At 42.0% G+C, this 16,880-nt stretch overlaps 1 protein-coding gene across 3 annotated transcripts in view; it reads left to right on the plus strand.

Moving 5' to 3' along the window:
* CUNH4orf33 (chromosome unknown C4orf33 homolog) overlaps positions 1–10,709 on the plus strand; it is a 29,893-nt gene extending 19,184 nt beyond the window's left edge. Inside the window, exon 7 of one of the 3 annotated variants that reach the window (XM_028763671.1) lies at positions 10,689–10,709. Coding sequence is in view for 1 of the 3 variants with exons in the window: in XM_028763677.1 (XP_028619510.1) it covers positions 10,587–10,596 (10 nt within the window). In the remaining 2 variants the exon portion in view is untranslated. Of the gene's footprint in view, positions 1–10,586; positions 10,637–10,688 lie in introns of those variants that run through there. The other 2 variants (XM_028763677.1, XM_028763665.1) reach the window with 2 other exon arrangements.
* Positions 10,710–16,880: the final 6,171 nt, after the last annotated feature.

Here is a 16,880-nt window from a genome sequence, read left to right on the forward strand (position 1 = left end):
TCTTGAGCAGTCTTTTCAGGGAAATGCTTAGAGACGGGGAGCGGGCCTAACTGCAGGCACAGAGGATGGTGACTCACAATTCACCTTTTTTCTTTTAATTAGAGGCCTAGCGGAGACAGAAACCAGACCGTCAGTGAAAAATGGGGATATTGTAATGACCCCCAGCCCCCTGCTGTTGTACAGTGAGGTGGTATGGTCATACCCATCCCAGTGTCTTTTTCCTGAGGAGGGGAACTGTATTGACACCAACCCCTATGCAGCCAGGCATGTCTCTCAGGGAAACTCCCTTGCAGTCCCGGCTACAGCTCGGGCCTAGGTTAATGATTACGTTTTTTGTAACATGGTCAGCCACACTTGGGCAGAGGGATCCTCTCGACCATGTAAAAGCACCAATCCTCGCACAACAGCTTGAGATGGTACCTGTTGTGCCCAAAGGCGGCACAGACACCCAAAAAACAAGCATCAGCAAAAAGGCTAAAAACCTGCCAAGGAAGTAACTCCAGCCCACTCTTTTACCAGCATTCCCACTTAATGAAACATGCTCAAGATAGATGACCCATCAATAGGATCAACTCTGGTATTATTAACTAATACAATCTTATTAAAGAGCTGCCGAGTAAGATAGTAATAAGTAGGATTCCAAGAACCAGAAATCAACTGATTCAAATACTTAACAGAAGAGGAAGCATTAATAACATGCACAGGTGTAACACAAATGGCATGAAAGAAGGGATCATAGCTAACATGTCTGGTGGATAACATAAAAATCTACTTCTTCTTGAACCAAAGCAATTTGTTGATTTAAATTTAAAGCAGCAATATGAAAATGAGACTGAATATCACTCTGAGAAAGCAATGCATCTGCACCCTCCCTGAAAGTTCATTCAGTATCTGGGCAGTTTGTATGTTGCTGGATAAGGCAATGCCTGTGCCCACGGCAGCCCCTGTAGCGATGGCAATGGCGGCAACGATCCGGCAGTTATTACAGTGGTCACCATGTCCAGTGGAATGGTATAGTTCAGGGTCTAAGTAGCGTTCTTGGGATTGGCCATTGCAGTCACAAGGCAGGCACTTGCTAGTGCTCTCTGCAGTCGCCCTCCTCCATGGCTGGTCATTGAAGAAAGGCAGGAACTTTTTACAGTCAACTCTGTATGTGTTATGTTTGCAGTTGCACATGAGTTTGTCAAACTAGTTCTTTACACACTCGCTGGCATGTCCGTTACATTTACACCTGCTGCCCACAGCAAAGTCTGAGATTGCATAATAGTAGGCCTTGAGAACTCTGGGGTTTGCCAGAGTTGAAAAGGCCACATAGCCGCTGGTGAGGGGGGAAATGTCACTGAATTCATCTGTACACAAGGCCTGCTACTTGTCCCCTCCCATCCTGATGAAGCCACAGTTAGCCTTTGAGTACGGGTTCTCACAGGAGTTGCTGTAGTACTGGTAAGGTATCCAGGGCCCATCTTCCCTCGTGCGCTTATAAATGGCAAAACACTCTGGGCGGCTGGTATGAAACTTGAGACGCACATAAGTGATGTCAAAGGCCTTTCCAGGTGCAGTCTGAGGTTGATGGGAGTTGGGGTACTGCACCCCGGCCAGCATAGTCTGGATTTGCCACTGGATAGTGTTGGCCTGGTTGTTGTAGTCTGTCAGGAAGGCTGCCCCGTGTTGCGGGTGTTGCTGATCAGCGTTGCACAGGTGACAGGACTTGGTGACTCCGGTCACTCCAGTCTGCACGCAGTACTCCTCGAGCAGAGTCCCACACATGTTGGTAGCCACCACGGTCACATTGAAGGCGGCATTAACAAACTCCGGCATGCAGCACTGTGGCTGGCCGCCCTCATCCGCTCACTTGTCCATGGCCTCCTGGACACAGCCTGCCACAGCCGCCAGCACAGCCAGCAGAGGCCACAGATGCCCCCCGGGGCTGCAGGGCCAGTGTGCAAAGGCTGGGGTGCCACGCTGCAATCTCACACCCCAGATTGATGGCTCTACACTTCGGACGCTGTGTTTGCAGCATGGACCTCTTGTCACATGCCACCTGAACCTAACTCAAGGTAATGCTGTGGTCCGCTACAGTTCCAAGGAAGAAGCTGCCAGGCCCGCGCTGCCAGAGCCCTGTGGAGCCGCTGCCAGGGATGGAGCCCAGACAGGGTAAAAGAACAGGAAACACAAGAAGAGGAACGTTTGATGGAAGAAAAGAAAAGGCAGGAAGACAAGAAAAAGAAGGAAGGTGCTCAGAAAAAGGCTGTTGATCAAAAAACCAAAGTGTCAGAACTTCTTAAGACCTGTTCAAGCCAGCCCCAACCTGCTGGTACCAGTCCCAGTACTTCCAGCTTAAAAGTTATCTCGCCACAAACCATGGAGAGAATTTTTGTAATTCTTTCATAAATTCTTCAATAACCCTAGCTTTAACAACGGTTCCCCACTGAGCCAGAAGAGTAGATAGTTGCTTAGCCAGCAACTCCTTACTCTGTGCCAAACCCATGGTGTTTACTTACCCCAAACACTTACCTTCGGTTCGTGCCCAATTCGTCTCTTGTCTTAATGTGCGCCCCAGAGATGGCCGTCAGCAATTGTCCTCATCTTTCTGATCTCGGTGGAACCTCCACTTGTCAGCTATGCCAGCATAGCTGACTCAGTTCCTTGGATCTGTGGAGGGCTGAGGGCGAGAGAAAGAAAGACAAGGAGTCATCTGGTAAAGACCAAATGCTATATTTTCAACTGCGTAGCTCCCTTTTATACTCCCCACCAAAAAGGAACAAAACAGGAACAGGAACAAAAAACAGGAACAAGGAGATACACTTGGCAGCCTATCACCTAAGTTTGGATTTCTTCTTGAGCAGTCTTTTTGGAGAAGTGCATAGAGATGGGGAGCAGGCCTAACAGTGCAGGCACAGAGGATGGTGACTCACAGTACACAGCACAAAGTGCTTGACAATGATGATAAATGACTATGCAACATGTTTATGCATTTAATACACTGTACTTTTATCATCATTTGAAGCATATTCTTTATTAAATTTTTTCATTTTTTTTTATTGGATATGTTATTTACATTTCAGATGTTATCCCCTTACCCCATTCCCCCGGACCCTGAGCCAGGAACCCCCATCCCATAGCCCCTTCTCCTGCTTCTCTGCAGATGAGCCCCTACCTACACCTGCCCCCACTCTCACCCTTGAATTCCCCCCACACATGGCATCCAGCCTTCGTGGTACCAAGGATCTCCTCTCCCACCTATGCCCGACAGGGCCATCCTCCCTTACATATACAGCTGGAGCCATGGATCCCTCCCTAAGTGCTTCCAGGCTGGTGGTTTAGACTCTGGGAGCTCTGGTTGGTTGGTATTGTTGCTCTCCTCATGAGGCCACAAACCCTTTCAGCTCCTTCAATCTTTACTCTAACTCCTCTATTGGGAACCCCTTGATGAGTTTAATGGTTAGCTGTGAGCATCTGCCTCACAAACTCTGGCAGACATCTAAGGACAGCTATATCAGGCTCCTGTCAGTATGCACTTCCTGACATCTACATCAGTGTCTACCTTTGGTGACTGCCCAGGTAGAATGGTCTCCAGACAGCCCCTCCTTCAGTTTTTGTCCCATACTTTCTCTCCATATTTGCTCCCTTGAGTATTTTGTGACTCCTTCTAAGAAGGACCGAAGTACCCCAACTTGGTTTTCCTTCGTCATGAGCTTCATGTAGCCTGTGAGTTGAATCTTGGGTATTTCAAGCTTCTGGGCTAATATCCAATAATCAGTGAGTGAATGCCATGTGTGTTCTTTTGTGATTGCCTTACCTCACTCAGGATGATTATTTTCTAGTTCCATTCATTTACCTAAGAATTTCTTGAATTCATTGTTTTTAATAGCTGAGTAATACTGCATTGTGTAAATGTACCACAGTTTTTGTATCCATTCCTCTGTTGAAGGACATCTGGGTTGTTTCCAGCTTTTGGCTATTATAAATAAGGCTGCTATGAACATAGTTGAGCATATGTCCTTGTTATATGTTAGAGCATCTTCTGGGTATATGCCAAGGAGTGGTATAGCTGGGTCCTCAGGTAATGCTATGTCCAATTTTCTGAGGAACTGCCAGTCTGATTTCCAAAGTGATTGCACCATCTTGCCATCCTACCAACAGTGGAAGAGTGTTCCTCTTTCTCCACATCCTCTCCAGCATCTGCTATCACCTGAGTTTTTTATCTTAGCCATTCTGACTGGTGTGAGATGGAATCTCAGGGTTGTTTTGATTTGCGTTTCCCTAATGACTGAGGATGCTGAACATTTCTTTAGATGCTTCTCGGCCATTTGAGTTTCCTCATTTGAGAATCCTTTGTTTAGCTCTGTACCCCACTTTTAAATAGGGTTATTTGGTTGTCTGGAGTCTAATTTCTTGAGTTCTTTGTATATATTGGATATTAGCCCTCTAATGGATGTAGGATTGGTAAAGATCTTTTCCCAATCTGTTGGTTACCATTTTGTCCTATAAACGGTGTCCTTTGCTTTACAGAGCAAATGCTATATTTTCAACTGTGTAGCTCCCTTTTATGCTCTTCACAAAACAGGAACACAGACAGGAACAGGAACAAAAACAGGAACAAGGAGATACACTCAGAAGCCTATCACCTAAGTTTGGATTTCTTCTTGAGCAGTCTTTTTGGGGAAATGCATAGAGACGGGGAGTGAGCATAAGCCATTGGTGTTCTGTTCAGGAACCTTTTCCCTGTGCCCAGGTATTCCAGGTTCTTCTCTACCTTCTCCTCTGTTAGGTTCAGTGTAACTGGTTTTATGTGGAGGTCCTTTATCCACTTGGACTTGAGCTTTGTACAAGGAGATAAGAATGGATCAATTTGCATTCTTCTACATGTTGTCCTCCAGTTGCACCAGCACCATTTGTTGAAAATGCTTTCCCCTTTCCACTGGATAGTTTTAGCTTCTTGGTCAAAGATCAAGTGACCATAGGTGTGTGGGTTCATTTCTGGGTCTTCAATTCTATTCCATTGATTTTCCTGCCTGTCTCTGTACCAATACCATGCAGTTTTTATCACTATTGCTCTGTAGTACAGCTTGAGGTCAGGGAAGGTGATTCCTCCAGAAGTTCTTTTGTTGTTGAGAATAGTTTTTGCTATCCTGGGATTTTTGTTGTTCCAAATGAATTTGAGAATTTCTCTTTTTAACCCTGTGAAGAATTGATTTGGAATTTTGATGGGGATTGCATTGAATCTGTAGATTGCTTTTGGCAAGATGGCCATTTTTACTATATTAATCCTGTCAATCCATGAGCATGGGAGATCTTTCCACCTTCTGAGATCTTCTTAGATTTCTTTCTTCAGAGACTTGAAGTTCTTGTCATACAGATATTTCACTTGCTTGGTTAGATTCACACCAAGGTATTTTATATTATTTGCGACTATTGTGAAGGGTGTCATTTCCCTAATTTCTTTTCAGCCTGTTTATCTTTTATGTAGAGGAAGGTTACTGATTTCTTTGAGTTGATTTTATAACCAGCCACTTTGCTGAAGTTGTTTATCAGGTTTAGGAGTTCTCTGGTGGAAGTATACTTAAGTATACTATCATATCATCTGCAAATAGTGATATTTTGACTTCTTCCTTTCCTATTTGTATCCCTTTGACTTCTTTTTGTTGCCTAATTGCTCTGGCTAGGACTTCCAGTACTATATTGAATAGATAGGGGGAGAGTGGGCAGCCTTGTCTAGTCCCTGATCTTAGTAGGATTGCTTCAAGTTTCTCTCCATTTAGTTTGATGTTGGCTACAGTCTTACTGTATATTGCTTTTATTTTGTTTAGGTATGGGCCTTGAATTCCTGATCTTTCCAAGACTTTTATCATGAAGGGATGTTGAATTTTGTCAAATGCTTTCTGAGCATCTAGTGAGATGATCATGTGTTTTTTTTTTTCTTTGAGTTTGTTTATATAGTGGATTATATTGGTAGATTTCTGAATCTTTAACCATCTTTGCATTCCTGGGATAAAGCATACTTGATCATGATGAATGATTGTTTTGATGTGTTCTTGGATTCTGTTTGCTAGAATTTTATTGAGTATTTTTGAATCAATATTCATAAGGGAGATTGGTCTGAAGTTCTCTTTCTTTGTTGGGTGTTTGTGAGGTTTGGGTATGAGTGTGATAGTAGCTTCATAGAACGAGTTGGGTAGTGTTCCTTTTGTTTCTATTTTGTGGAATAGTTTGAAGAGAATTAGTATGAGGTCTTCCCTGAAGGTCTGATAGAATTCTGCACTAAAACCATCTGGTCCTGGGCTTTTTTTGGTGGGAGACTTTTAATGACTGCTATATTTCCTTAGGGGTTATGGGACTGTTTAGATGGTTTATTTGCTCCTGATTTAACTTTGGTACCTGGTATCTGTCTAGGAAATTGTCCATTTCATCCAGGTTTTCCAGTTTTGTTGAGTATAGGCCTTTGTTGTAGGATCTGATGATTTTTTTTTTTTTAATTTCCTCATTTTCTGTTGTTATGTCTTCCTTTTCAGTTCTGAGTTTATTAATTTGGATACTGTCTCTGTGCCTCTGGTTAATCTGGCTAAGGGTTTATCTATCTTGTTGATTTTCTCAAAGAACCAGTTCCTGGTTTTGTTGATATTTTGTATTGTTCTTTCTGTTTCTATTTGGTTGATTTCAGCCCTGAGTTTGATTATTTCCTGCCGTCTACTTTTCTTGGATATATTTGCTTCTTTTTATTCTAGAGCTTTTAGGTGTGCTGTCAAGTTCTTATTGTTTGCTCTCTCTAGTTTCTTTTTGTAGACACTTAGAGCTATGAGTTTTCCTCTTAGAACTACTTTCATGGAGTCCCACAAGTTTTGGTATGATGTTTCCTCATTTTCATTAAGTTCTAAAAAGTCTTTAATTTCTTTTTTTCTTCCTTGATCAAGTCATCATTGAGTAGGGCGTTGTTCAGTTTCCATGTGTGAGTGGGTTTTCCATTGGTTTTGTCATTATTAAAAACCAGCCTTATTCAGTGGTGATCTGATAGGATGCAAGGGTTATTTCAATCTTTTTATATCTATAGAGGCCTGTTTTGTGACCAATTATATGGTCTATTCTGGAGAAAGTACCATGAGGTGCTGAGAAAAAGGTATATTCTTTTGTTTTAGGATGAAATGTTCTATAGATATCTGTTAAAATCATTTGGTTCCTAACTTCTGTTAATTTCAATGTGTCTGTGTTTAGTTTCTGTTTCCATGATCTGTCCATTGCTGAGAGTGGGGTATTGAAATCCCCCACTATTATTGTATGAGGTGCAATGTATATTTTGAGCTTTAGTAAAGTTTCTTTTATATATGTGGGTGCCCTTGCATTTGGAGCATGATGTTCAGAATTGAGAGTTCATCTTGGTAAATTTTTCTTTTGATGAGTATGAAGTGTCCTTCCTTATCTTTTTGGATTACTTTTGGTTGAAAGTCCATTTTATTTGATATTCGAATGGCTACTCCAGCTTGTTTCTTGGGATCATTTGCTTGGAAAATTGTTTTCCATCCTTTTACTCCGAGGTAGTATTCGTCTTTGTCACTGAGGTGTGTTTCCTGTATGCAGCAAAATTCTGGGTCCTATTTGTGTATCCAGTCTGATAGTTTGCGTCTTTTTATTGGAGAATTGAGTCCATTGATGTTAAGAGATATTAAGGAAAAATGATTGTGGCTTCCTATTATTTTTGCTTTTAGAGGTAGAATTATGTTGATGTAGCTGTCTTGTTTTGGGGTTGTTGAAAGACTACTTCCTTGCTTTTTCTAGGTTGTAGTTTCCTTCCTTGTGTTGGCGTTTTCCATCAATTATTCTTTGAAGTACTGGGTTTCTGGGAAGATATTGTGCAAATTTTTTTTTTCATAGAATATCTTGGTTTCTCCATTTATAGTGATTGGGAGTTTTGCTGGGTATTGTAGCCTGGGCTGGCATTTGTGTTTTCTTAGAGTCTGTATGATATCACTCCAGGCTCTTCTGGCTTTTATAGTCTCTGGTGAGAAGTCTGGTGTAATTCTGAAAGGTCTGCCTTTATATGTTACTTATCCTTTTTCCCTTACTGCTTTTAGTATTTTTTCTTTGTTTTATGCATTTGATGTTTTGATTTTTATGTGATGGGAGGTATTTATTTTCTGGTGTAGTTTATTTGGTGTTCTATAGGATTGTTGTATGTTTATAAGCATCTTGTTCTTAAGGTTAGGGAAGGTTTCCTATAATTTTGTTGAAGATATTTACTGGGCCTTTAAGTTGTTAATTTTCACTCTCATCTGTACCTATTATCCTTAGGTTTGGTCTTCTCATTGTGTCCTGGATTTCCTGAATATTTTGGGTTAGGAGCTTTTTGCATTTGACATTTTCTTTTACAGTTGTGTCAATGTTTTCCATGGTATCTTCTGCACATGAGATTCTCTCTTCTATCTCTTGTATTCAGTTGGTGATGCTTGTGTCTATGACTCCTGATCTCTTTCCTAGGTTTTTTTTTTATCTCCACGGTAGTCTCCCTTTGTGATTAAGTTATTGTTTCTACTTCCAGTTTTTGATCCTGGATGGTTTTGTTTAATTCCTTCACCTGTTTGGTTGTGTTTTCTTGCAGTTCTTTAAGGGATTTTTGTGTTTCCTCTTTAAGGGCTTCTACCTGTTTACCTGTGTTCTCCTGTACTTCTTTCAGGGAGTTACTTATGTCCTTCTTAAAATTCTCTATCATCATCATGAAAAGTGATTTTAAATCTGAATCCTGCTTTTCTCATGTGATGAGGTGTTCAGGGCTTGCTATGGTGGGAGAACTGGGTTCTGATGATGCCAAGTAACTTTGGTTTCTGTTGCTTTTGTTCTTGTGCTTGCCTTTCACCATCTGGTTAACTCTAGTGTTTCCTGTGTTCACTGTGTCTGACTGGAGTCTGTCTTTCCAGTTATCTTGCTTGTGTCCGAACTCCTCAGAGTCCAGATGTCTCTGTGATGTTGTGATCCTAATCTCCTGGGTAGAAGAACTCCTGGGACTCAGGCCACCTCTGGGATCCTGAAATCCTGCTGTTTCGTGAGTTCAGTTGTTTCTCTAGGAGGGCCAGGATATGGTGTCTCCACAGGAGCAGACAAGCTAGGTGTCTGCTGCTGTGAGTGTAGTGGCTCCACTAGGATCACTCAGGATACAATGTTTCCTCAGGAGCAGACCAGCTAGGTGTCTGCCCCAGCTAAAAGGACCAGGAGAGGGGGAAGAAGGGAAGTGGTATTCTGGAGGGGCACGGTTTTGGTTGTTGATGGGTCCTGAGCGCCCCTGGCTCCCAGTTGTAACTCTGGGGCGTAGGGAGTGGGAGAGGGTTCTTACCTGCTGCTTTGAGTGCAGTGGCTCCTCTAGGATGGCTTAGGATACGGTGTCTCCAAAGGAGCAGACCAGCTAGGTGTCTGCTCCAGCCAAAAGGTCTTATTAATTTTTTAATGGTAAAATGGTATGCTTTATTATGCTAACAGGAATCTTAAGCAGCTCATTTTTTAGAGCATTTTGTGATAGCACCAATAGGTGACTCAAGTGATATTACCTAGTTTTACACTAGATTAAGTGTACACTATGAACTCGCACTGAGACAGAAATCAAGTATGGGTGTGTCTCTGACAAAATACCCATGCTATTAAGTTACATGAGGATGTATTTGGTCTTAGATTCGGCTTTAAGAAAGTCATTTTAATCTGACGGCATACCTTGTTTGGTAGAGTGTATAGCTAGTATGTGCAAGACCCTCATGTCAATCCCTAGAATGATGAAAAAAAATGTCTAAAGAAGAAAGCTTCTATAAAAGGAAACTTTGTACTTTTTATCCTTTGCGCTTTAACTGCTTGCCTATAAATTTACACAGCACATATGACACCATGGAGTCAACCCAGGAAGAGTTAATGTAAATCCCAACATTTCTGTCTGTAAAGCAGAAAGCACAGACAGATGGGCCAAAACCATGTGGGCCAGCCACACCTCCTAAGCATTTAAATTAAATAAATGCCACTCCCTAAGCACTTAAATATATCAACTTGGGGGGGGGGGCCGGCCTGCATTTTCATTCAAACCAACACAGTCATTGTCAAAGAAATGTAACCTAAAAGCACAAGCTACCATAAAGCAAAAGTAAAAAAAAGTGACTAAAGTTTTAAAAATATTGCTGACTGATAAAACTAAAGTAGAATCACGGTGTATTACTGGTTATTAGTTTTAAGTCTGCTGAGACAAAACACCTAGCACACGTTTTTACCTGAAACAGGTTCATTCTTTAGGTAATAAGGGACAACAGAAGTCTAGGATTTATTCTAGGATAGTCCCTCAAAGCTCAAGAATGCTGCTTGAACCAACAAAACTTTGCCACAGATATGGGGAAGGACCCTCATACCCGTAAAGGGAATGCCCCAGACCCAGTTCCCTTATGGAGCCGAGGACTGATATGCCTGTCCAATACCACAGAAGGCACAGCTAACCGGCTACCATAAATATTAATGAAAAAAAAATAGATACACTCACAAAGCCAGGCCCAACCATAAATACGATGAATAATAATTTACATCCAGGGAAGAGAAATCTCCCTGAGAATCCCCTTCTTTTTTCTTTCCAGGCAAAAATGAATCACCCGTGATGCCTGCCATTAGAAGTTCTAATCCAGATGGGCCAGAAGTCAGGATCCTCGCCCTTACCCTCACCCCCTACCTTTTCCCAGCTGCACAAGGTTCCCTGAAGCTTGGCAACTGCAAGATCCTGCTTGGAAACTGCAGATAGACTCAAAGCAGTGTACCATATCATCTGAAGAATAGCAAGGAGACCATAACTCAAGCAGTGTACCATATCTTCTGAAGAATAGCAGGTTGCAGTCCTCCTCACCCCCACGAATAACTAGGGCCTGCCAGTCGGGTCAAGTGGCACCCAGACGTGGGGCTCGAGGCACGGACCCCTCTGGACGGACCCTCATTGAGAGGATGTGCGCAGGACATCAAGATTAAGCGAGACAGAGATCAAAACCCGCGACCTGTCATCCACGGAACCAGGTTGATGCTGCCATCAAGAAGACGGTTGAAGTTCATTACCATCAGCCGAAAATTGAAGAGGATCCAGAAGTGACTCTGCAGGAGACTGACACAGCTGCCAGCTCCCCTGCCTCCCCCCTACGGTCGACCGCTAGACTTCCACGCCCTCCAGAAGGGTTCCTGGTATGCCTGGCTTTGCCCCCGTTTCTCTCGATAGAGAGCTTGGCCTCTTGATCACCACAACAAAAATTGGCTTTTTCCTAAACCAAGGCCGCCCTTGATATGGCCGCTAACATTGGGGAGCCTTCCTTTATGACAATATTACACCCCAAACTGACAAATGGTTGGTAAATTGAACATTTACAAGGGACTAGGATGGCTGTGAGTTAGCCCAATGACGGGATTATTGTAGGTCCACTTCCCAGGGGCCCACCCAATGCAGCCGAAAAGGAGTGCGTGGTGCTGGGAGTGGGTGCAGCCTACATGGCCTAAGACAGGGCCCTCACCCTCCTTTCACCCACATCGGAGTCCCTTGACGTTGCCCATCGTCGACAGCCTAAAACCTTCGACCATCGATGTGACTCGTCTCACATCAGTGTTTTGGGGTTGTGAACTTGTCTAAGACCCCCCATAATTAGACATCCAAATTCAAAATTCACATAGTTGGGATTGATCATAAGATGCCTTCTCTAACTAAACAGAGAAGGGGGAGATGCCAGAAGCCAGGACCCTCGCCCTTACCCTCACCCCCTACCTTTCCCCACCTGCACAATGTCCTCTGAAGCTTGGCAACTGCAAGATCCTGCTTAGCAACTGCAGATAGACTCAAAGCAGTGTACCATATCATCTTAAGAATAGCAGGGAGACCATAACTCAAGCAGTGTACCATATCTTCTGAAGAACAGCAGGTAGATCATAATTCAAGGCAGTGTACCGTATAGACCATGACATGTTTCAAGGCACAGGCCAAGAAGATTTTGTACTTTTCCACCATCTGGCCCCTCTTACCCCCTCCCCTTGTGAAACATGCTATAAAAAAGCATTTCATGTTCAAAAATAAATAAATTATTTATAAAAAAAAAAAAAAGAATGCTGCTTGAAGCTGATGTCTCCTTTTGTATGGGCCTTTTTCTTTTAGTTTTTTTCTGCTCTGGGCATTATATTCCAGAAGCATATGAACCACTGGAGTGAAATGTTTCTAGCTTCTTGTTTAGGATGGTCAGAGGCTTAACTGGGGCCTGAGCAGATTTAGCTATTCTTTCCTATCGACATGTTGCATTTCACGAACAATCTAATTATTCTTGAAGAAATGATTATGAAGAAAGTAAAGAATATTAAGTTTGGTAAGGCCATCAACAAATATATATCTTGCAACTTGTTGAGTCACTTCATTATTTGATATATATCCAGGAGAAATCACGTTTGTAGAATTTTTATTCTTAACATCACGGAGTTGTAAACAATTTTCCATCCACAAGAGAATGCAGAAGTTGAGTAATGGCTATGATAGCTTTCTATTAATGTGGCAAAATGAAAGGTAGCCTAAGAACAAGTTTTATTTTGGTTCAGTTTCAGAGGATTCAGTCCAAGATCACTTGATGGTATTGCCTTTGAGCTTGTGAAGAATCAGAATATCGTGGGCAGAGTGTGTAATGGAGGAGATTTACTTCTTAGCACCAGAAGCAGAGAAGAGGTGTCTGGTTCTCAGTACTCCATAAAGCCTTAAAGTTTAAGGTGATATTCCCAGTGGCTTTACTACCTTTCACTAGTCCCCACCTTCTAAAGATTTGGTAACAATCCATCATTCAACACACACATCTTTGGGGAGACATTTAAGATCCAAATGTTAATATAATGCTTTTGAAAAAGGAAAATAAAGAATAAAGGACTACTGAAACATGTAGCATCTTAGATGAAACTCAAAAACTTACTTTGAGCAAAATAAACCAGAGATAACGAGACTTACATATGTCAAGGTTGCATTGGGTTTGCATTTACCCATTTAACAATCGCTACTGCTAGTGAAAGGTGGCTTGACTCTGTACTTATTGAATATATTGGCTATCAGAAAAAGTTGCTGCTGTGATGTGAGCCTGACTGTCTGAGCAATTTTTGTCTACTTTACTGATTTCTTACACATACCACCCTTCTAACCCTTATTCAACCCTAATCCCTTCCAACCCACCAATTGTACGTAGAAGAAAAATTTTCTCTGTTCCACATTAACAGGTCTGTTAGTTTTGCATTTTTCTGGTCTTGTTTATACAGCTTTTTAAAGATGAGACAAGTTTATAGCAGTTTTTGTAGGACTCTGGCTCTTACAATCTTTCTGCCCCTTCTTCAGAAATATTCTGAGTCATAGATGGAGGAGCTGTGGTATAGCCAACTTTTATAGAAAGTAGTCTCTCCCCCAGTGCCGCACCTTTCTGCACTGATGTATATAGCAGTCCTCTTCATCAGGCTTTACTACGCTGCTCTGTCCCTACTTAATGCCTCTGATATCATTCAAGGTAAGGATGACATATTTCTCAGATCATTTTTTTTGTGATTGTAGAGACAGTTTAACCAACTCCCTGTAATATGCTATCATCTCTCAGTGGACTGCAAAGAGCAACTATTTAGTATTTAGATAGTTTTCAAATTCCAAACCATTGAGAGCTTTGCCAGGTAAGTTCCACTTGATTGCTCTCTCAGCCTTCCAGTCTGTACACTCTAGGGTCGGGTGTTCTAGTGCCACATGAGCAACTGGATCAGAAAGGCATGTTGAGGCTTTTCATACCAATGCTTTTATCTCCCAAGGACTTCAATGACCTTGTGATAAAGCACAACATTGGATTTTTGTTTTTTTAGAAGTAATAAGATTTTGCCAAATCTTAAATAGTGGTGTTATCTTGGAGCGTTATACTTGCTTGCAAGTCTCTGGAAGGAAATGACTCATTTCACAAACTTTAAAGAATACCTTAAATTGTTTCAGAGATTTCTCAGATTAAAGAAATTCCTATATGAAGCCAGCTGGTTATTTTAGTCCCTAACGCCTCTTGATCTCTTTCTAAGGATGCAGTTAGCTTGTTAGTGTCAATATACTGCACTAAATTACTCTTGAGGGTTTTCTAAGGCCAAGAGATTCACTTACTAGGCCATGGCAACATGCCAGAAAATGTACAGATTGCTGTGGTAACAGTGAATTTATCTTGATTTTATACCATAAGTACATGAACTGTGCCTGGACTCTGAGATGAAGGTTGTAAAGAAGGCATTATCCCATGCAGGGAAGCATGAGTCCTTCTTTGCATCTTTTCACTGCCTATAGTCTTTTTCATATTACATATACCAGAAGCAATCAGAGGAAGCCACCGTATTTGCTCCTAGGCAGTCTGTTGTATATTTTTAGTAACTACCTAGATTATTTGGTACCTAGAAGAGTGATTACAAGGAGAGTTAGTAGGAATCAAACCTCTCTCTGTTGTTTTCTTTTTTTTTTTATTGGATATTTTATTTACATTTCATATGTTGTCCCCTTACCCCATCCCCCACCCACCTGGGAACCCCCTATCCCCTTACCCCTCCTCCTTCTTCTCTGTGGATGTAACCCCTACCTACCCCCCCCACTCCCACTTCCCCTCCCTCAAAATTCCCACCCCCTGGGGCGTCCAGGCTTCATGAGGTCAAGGATCTCATCTTCCACCTATGCCCAGCAGGGCCCTCCACTCTTACTATTCAGCTGAAGCCCTGGATCCCTCCCTAAGTGCTCCCAGGCTGGTGGTTTAGACCCTGGGAGCTGTGGTTGGTTGGTATTGTTGCTCTCCTCATGGTGCCACAAACCCTTTCAGCTCCTTCAGTCCTCACTCTAACTCCTCCATTGAGAACCCCATGATCAGTTCAATGGCTAGTTGTGAGCATCTGCCCCTGAATATGTCAGACTCTTGAAGGCCTCTGAGGAGCCATCCATATCAGGCTCTTATCAGCATGCACTTCCTGACTTCCACATCAGCATCTACCTTTGGTGACTGCACATGGGATGGATACTCAGGTGGAAAGGTCTTCAAATGGCCCCTCCTTTAGTTTCTGTCCCTCACTTTGTCTCCATATTTGTTCCCTTGAGTACTTTGTTGCTCCTTCTAAGAAGAACTGAGTCACCCCCACTTGGTCTTCCTTTTTTATGAGCTTCATGTGGCCTGTGAGTTGCATCTTGGGCATTTCAAGGTTCTGGGCTAATATCCGATAATCAGTGAGTGTATACCATGTGTGTTCTTTTGTGATTGGGTTACCTCACTCAGGATGATGATTTCTAGTTCCATCCATTTACCTAGGAACCTCTTGAATTCATTGTTTTTAATAGCTGAGTAATACTCCATTGTGTAAATATACCACATTTTTTGAATCCATTCCTCAGTTGAAGGACATCTGGGTTCTTTCCAGCTCCTGACTATTATCAATAAGGCTGCTATGAACATAGTTGAGCATATGTCCTTGTTATATGTTCGAGCATCTTCTGGGTATATGCCTAGGCATGGTATAGCTGGATCCTCAGGTAATGCTATGTCCAATTTTCTGAGGAACCGCCACACTGATTTCCAAAGTGGTTGCACCATCTTGCAGTCCCACCAACAATGGAGGAGTGTTCCTCTTTCTCCACACCCTCGCCAGCATCTACTGTCACCTGAGTTTTTAATCTTAGCCATTCTGACTGGTGTAAGATGGAATCTCAGGGTTGTTTTGATTTGCATTTCCCTGATGACTAAGGACACTGAACATTTCTTTAGGTGCTTCTCGGCCATTCGAGTTTCCTCAGTTGAAAATTCTTTGTTAAGCTCTATACCCCATTTTTTAATAGGGTTATTTGGTTGTCTGGAGTCTAATTTCTTGAGTTCTTTGTATATATTGGATATTAGCCCTCTATCAGATGTAGGATTGGTAAAGATCTTTTCCCAATTTGTTGGTTGTCGTTTTGTCCTATTGACAGTGTCCTTTGCCTTACAGAAACTTTGCAATTTTATGAAGTCCCATTTGTCAATTCTTGATCTTAGAGCATATGCCATTGGTGTTCTGTTCAGGAACTTTTCCCCTGTGCCCAAGTATTCGAGGCTCTTCCCCACCTTCTCTTCTATTAGTTTCAGTGTATCTGGCACTATAGATGGTGAAACCAAGATATTCCATGACAAAACCAAATTTGCACAGTATCTTCCCTCAAACCCAGCACTTCAAAGGATAATTGATGGAAAACACCAACACAAGGAGGGAAACTACAACCTAGAAAAAGCAAGGAAGTAATCTTCCAACAACCCCAAAAGAAGATAACTATACAAACATAACTTTACCTCTAATAACAAAAATAACAGGAAGCCACAATCATTTTTCCTTAATATCTCTTAACATCAATAGTCTCAATTCCCCAATAAAAAGACGCAGACTATCAGACTGGATACACAAACAAGACCCAGAATTTTGCTGCATACAAGAAACGCACCTCAGTGACAAAGACAGACACTACCTCAGAATAAAAGGGTGGAAAACAATTTTCCAAGCCAATGGTCCCAAGAAACAAGCTGGAGTAGCCATTCTAATATCAAAGAAAATCGACTTTCATCCAAAATTAATCAAAAAAGATAAGGAAGGACACTTCATACTCATCAAAGGAAAAATCTACCAAGGTGAACTCTCAATTCTGAACATCTATGCTCCAAATGCAAGGGCACCTACATACATAAAAGAAACTTTACTAAAGCTCAAAACACACATTACACCTCAAACAATAATAGTGGGGGATTTCAACACCACACTCTCAGCAATGGACAGATCATGGAAACAGAAACTAAACCGAGACATTAACAGAAGTTATGAACCAAATGGACTCAACAGACATCTATAGAACATTTCATCCTAAAACA

The sequence above is a fragment of the Grammomys surdaster genome, unplaced genomic scaffold (assembly GCF_004785775.1).
Source record: "Grammomys surdaster isolate TR1022 unplaced genomic scaffold, NIH_TR_1.0 62, whole genome shotgun sequence".
Lineage (NCBI taxonomy): Eukaryota > Metazoa > Chordata > Mammalia > Rodentia > Muridae > Grammomys > Grammomys surdaster.